This window comes from Sinocyclocheilus anshuiensis, unplaced genomic scaffold, assembly GCF_001515605.1.
Source record: "Sinocyclocheilus anshuiensis isolate Anshui unplaced genomic scaffold, SAMN03320099.WGS_v1.1 scaffold263, whole genome shotgun sequence".
Taxonomy (NCBI): domain Eukaryota; kingdom Metazoa; phylum Chordata; class Actinopteri; order Cypriniformes; family Cyprinidae; genus Sinocyclocheilus; species Sinocyclocheilus anshuiensis.
The window spans coordinates 1,079,763-1,083,283 of NW_015549593.1; the positions used below are offsets into that span (position 1 = coordinate 1,079,763).

A 3,521-nucleotide genomic window follows, 5' to 3' on the forward strand; every position below is an offset into this window, starting at 1 on the left:
TGAGATGCAAATGTCACTCTCTGACAGCAGGTGGCGCTTATGGAACAGCAGGTATTTATAGGCTGCTGCCCCTTTAAGACCGAATGCACAAATCCAATATAATGATGCACTTGAGATTTCTTTCACCACTGTTTACGTTCACTTAAGACAAACCCGTGTTTACGAGAATACTTGCCGACACAGTTATTTTGAGATAATTTTGTGTGTATGTGTTCATTCAGATACAAGGATATGCGAAAGAGGAATCAATTCTGTGTACGTGCATTGTCTGAAATGCGGCTCTCTGTGCGCGCTTCGAATGAGTGCGCGCAGCTCCAAATGCGCGTGAATGGTTTAAAACACTTGAATGTTTAAATCGGCAAGACTTAGAAACACGTGCAAACAATCAACTACGATCCGTTTTACCCCTACAAGCTACTGAACAACGCAAATCAAGGAAGGAATTTTATATCACTGTTCAAGATAGCCCGTCGGGCGGTGATACATTTTGGTAGCCTGAATGGAAAACACAATAGCCCCGGGATTTCGGGCTAGCGATTTTGCCAGCCCTGATTTGGGTGGTGTAATATTATAATACAATGTCATTAATCAATATATTAAGATAACCCATGCTATTTAAATGACTAAAATATCCTATAGACAATAATGAGCAATAATAATTCACCACACTATATATATATATATATAGTATATTTATAATCAAAATCAGTCAGTAGGTTAGTTGTGTATAGGTTTTTACTGCTTTACCTCATTGTTGTATGCCTGTATTTATGTAACACCGTGGTCCTGTGAGGCACGACATTTCGTTCCACTGTATATCCCCACATGCAGCAGAATGACAATAAAGCTCAACTTGACTTGACTTGACTTGAAATATTTATTAATTTGTTTAGTTGTATCATTTATAATTTGAATAAGAGAACAACACCATTGAACTTTGGGTAGGCTAATCAAAAAATGGTTTTATTCATTACATCATATAGATCGGATTTTTTTTTTCTTCAGGAAACGGCCAGAGTCTGGATCACTGTCAGATGAGCCGTCAGATGCTGAGCCAATCCAGGACACATAACTTACCATCAGACTCTCCATCACTCATGGCATTTAGTGTTTCTAATACCTACCTTCCATAAATTGCCTTTTTTTTTTTTTGTCATTTTGACTTTATTTATGAAATTGATAACCGCTAAATCAATGAGTGAAAGGTTGCCTAGAAATGTACAATGTTAAAACATAAGCGGCAAGAAAAGGACAGTGCGAAAATACATGCATTATATAGGCCTAGGTGGGTAAATTTGACCCGCTGGGGCTTATAGGTTTAAATGCCCCGTTTTTTTTATCTGGTTTTATCTAAATGATTTTTAACAACATTGGATTGTAAATTACATTATTTTAGTAAAAGTCAATGACTACTTGAATGTTTTCTTTTAAATCTGTTATGTACATTTGAAAAACAGCCACGGGTAAAATTTACCCCGTGGCGGATCTAGAGTTAAAAATAGTATTAAAATATTGTCTCGTTCTAGTGAACCAAGTATCTGTATTTAGCCTCATCTCGTGAGCTAAGTGTATTGTCACACCCCTAGTATCGATAAGCGGTGATATAGCTCATAATTTTCCAAGTGTATGATACAGCTTTCATTCTTCAGGTCAACCATATATTCATGAAAAAAATCAGTTTGAATAAAGAAAGCAATAACTTTGCCATAGTATCCTTTCAAATGTTAAAGTTGCCATAGTCATTGCATGCTTTGCATGTGCTGCCCCGCCCTGCCTCCGGAAAAAAGTTCAGGCTCAGGATTTTTTTTTGCTTTAACCCCTGTGTTTTTCTATTGTGCATCTTCTATTCATTTTATATGCCTCGTTTAACATGTCAGTTCATCTCTCTCTGTGTGTGTGTGTGTGTGTGTGTGTACTGGTATACAGTATATGGTTTATGAGGACACAAATGTGTATAATGACATGGGTACTACAATGTAAACATGGTTTATGAGGACACTTCCTGTGTCCTCGTAAAACAAAAGGCTTAAAAAACATACAAAACGGTGTTTTATGAAATTCAAAAATTGCCAGTAGTTTTCTGTAAGGGGTTTAGGTGTAGGGTTGGTGTAGGGCGATAGATAATACAGTTTGTACAGTATAAATACCATTACACCTATGGAGAGTCCCCGTAAACCAAGTGTGTGTGTGTGTGTGTGTGTGTGTGTGTGAGAGAAATGATACCCTCTTCTCTCTAGTCTGGTTACTGTGAGTTGGATGATGCTGTGCTGTAATTAGGAATGGAATGTGATGTTTAATGTTATGACTCGAAGTTTGTGACTCGTTCAGTGGGCAGACAGGCCTGGGTGTGTTCATGTGTTCACCTGTGTGTTGTGGCACACATACATCAGATATTGCTCTATTGGTCATCACTGGGAACAAGCTGCTTGATTTGTCATAACTTTTAGAGTTTTTTTTTTTTTTTACAGTTTTATCAGTGACCTATTATGCATGTAATGAAATCCTTGACATTTATTTCTCCTTTGTTTGAGCTTCAAGGACACTAAAGAATTATGGAATCACTAAAATATATAATAAACCCTACCTTTCAAAAGTTTGTAGTCAGTAAGATTTTTTTTTTAAACGAATACTTTATTCAGCAAGGATGCATTCAATTGATCAAAGACATTTATAATGTTACAAAAGATAAACAGATAAGCTGTTCATCAAAGAATCCTGAAAAGCCATTGATAATAATAATAATGTTTCTTGAACACCAAATCAACATATTAGAATGATTTCTGTCTGAAGACTTGAGTAATGGCTTTGCCATCACAGAAATTAATTATTTTTAATTGTAATAATATTTCACAATATTATGTTTTTACTGTATTTTTTATCAAATAAATGCAGCCTTGATGAGCATAAGAGACTTCTTGCAAAAATCCTACTGACATTTTTAAAAGGTAATGTATTGTAATAAAGATTGGTTTAAATAAATACAAACTGTATTTGGTTTGGTTTGCTTGTTTTGGTCTGCATATGTGATATTTATTGTTGACCAGTGCAACGTGTTCAAAGACCCAAATGTTAAACCCCTCCCATGAATGTGTTCACAGGCACCACCGTCCATGGTAAGCACAGAACAGAGGCAGCATGCAGAGCACATATTCCTCTCCTTCAGGAAGTCAAAATCCCCCTTTGCCGTCTGCAAACACATCCTCGGTGAGTCTCAGCACTCGGATCTCACAGACACTTTGACTAGTACTGACTCCACTGTGCTGAGCCTTTTGCTGAGTCTTAGTTCTTTCCAAACATTTTTCTTCATCATATCTAAACATCTTACAGGTCACCAGTGACTTGCCAGTTGTAACAAAGTTCGTAGTCACGGGAAGAAGGAGGCGGGAACCGGCGAACATTTAAAGACTTTAATAAAAAAAACAAACACAAAATGAAAGTAAAGCGGTAGCCCCTCGCGGACGACTGCCGCACACAAAACACAAAATAAAATCCAGGCCTGGTCCTCTCTCGTCTTTCACTGT

At 36.9% G+C, this 3,521-nt stretch overlaps 1 protein-coding gene across 1 annotated transcript in view; it reads left to right on the plus strand.

Moving 5' to 3' along the window:
• The window catches only part of LOC107658250 (exportin-4-like), a 50,871-nt gene that overhangs the window by 8,926 nt on the left and 38,424 nt on the right, over nt 1-3,521 (plus strand). Inside the window, exon 2 of the mRNA XM_016446720.1 lies at nt 3,099-3,204. Coding sequence (XP_016302206.1) covers nt 3,099-3,204 — 106 coding nt within the window. The remainder of the gene's footprint in view (nt 1-3,098; nt 3,205-3,521) is intronic.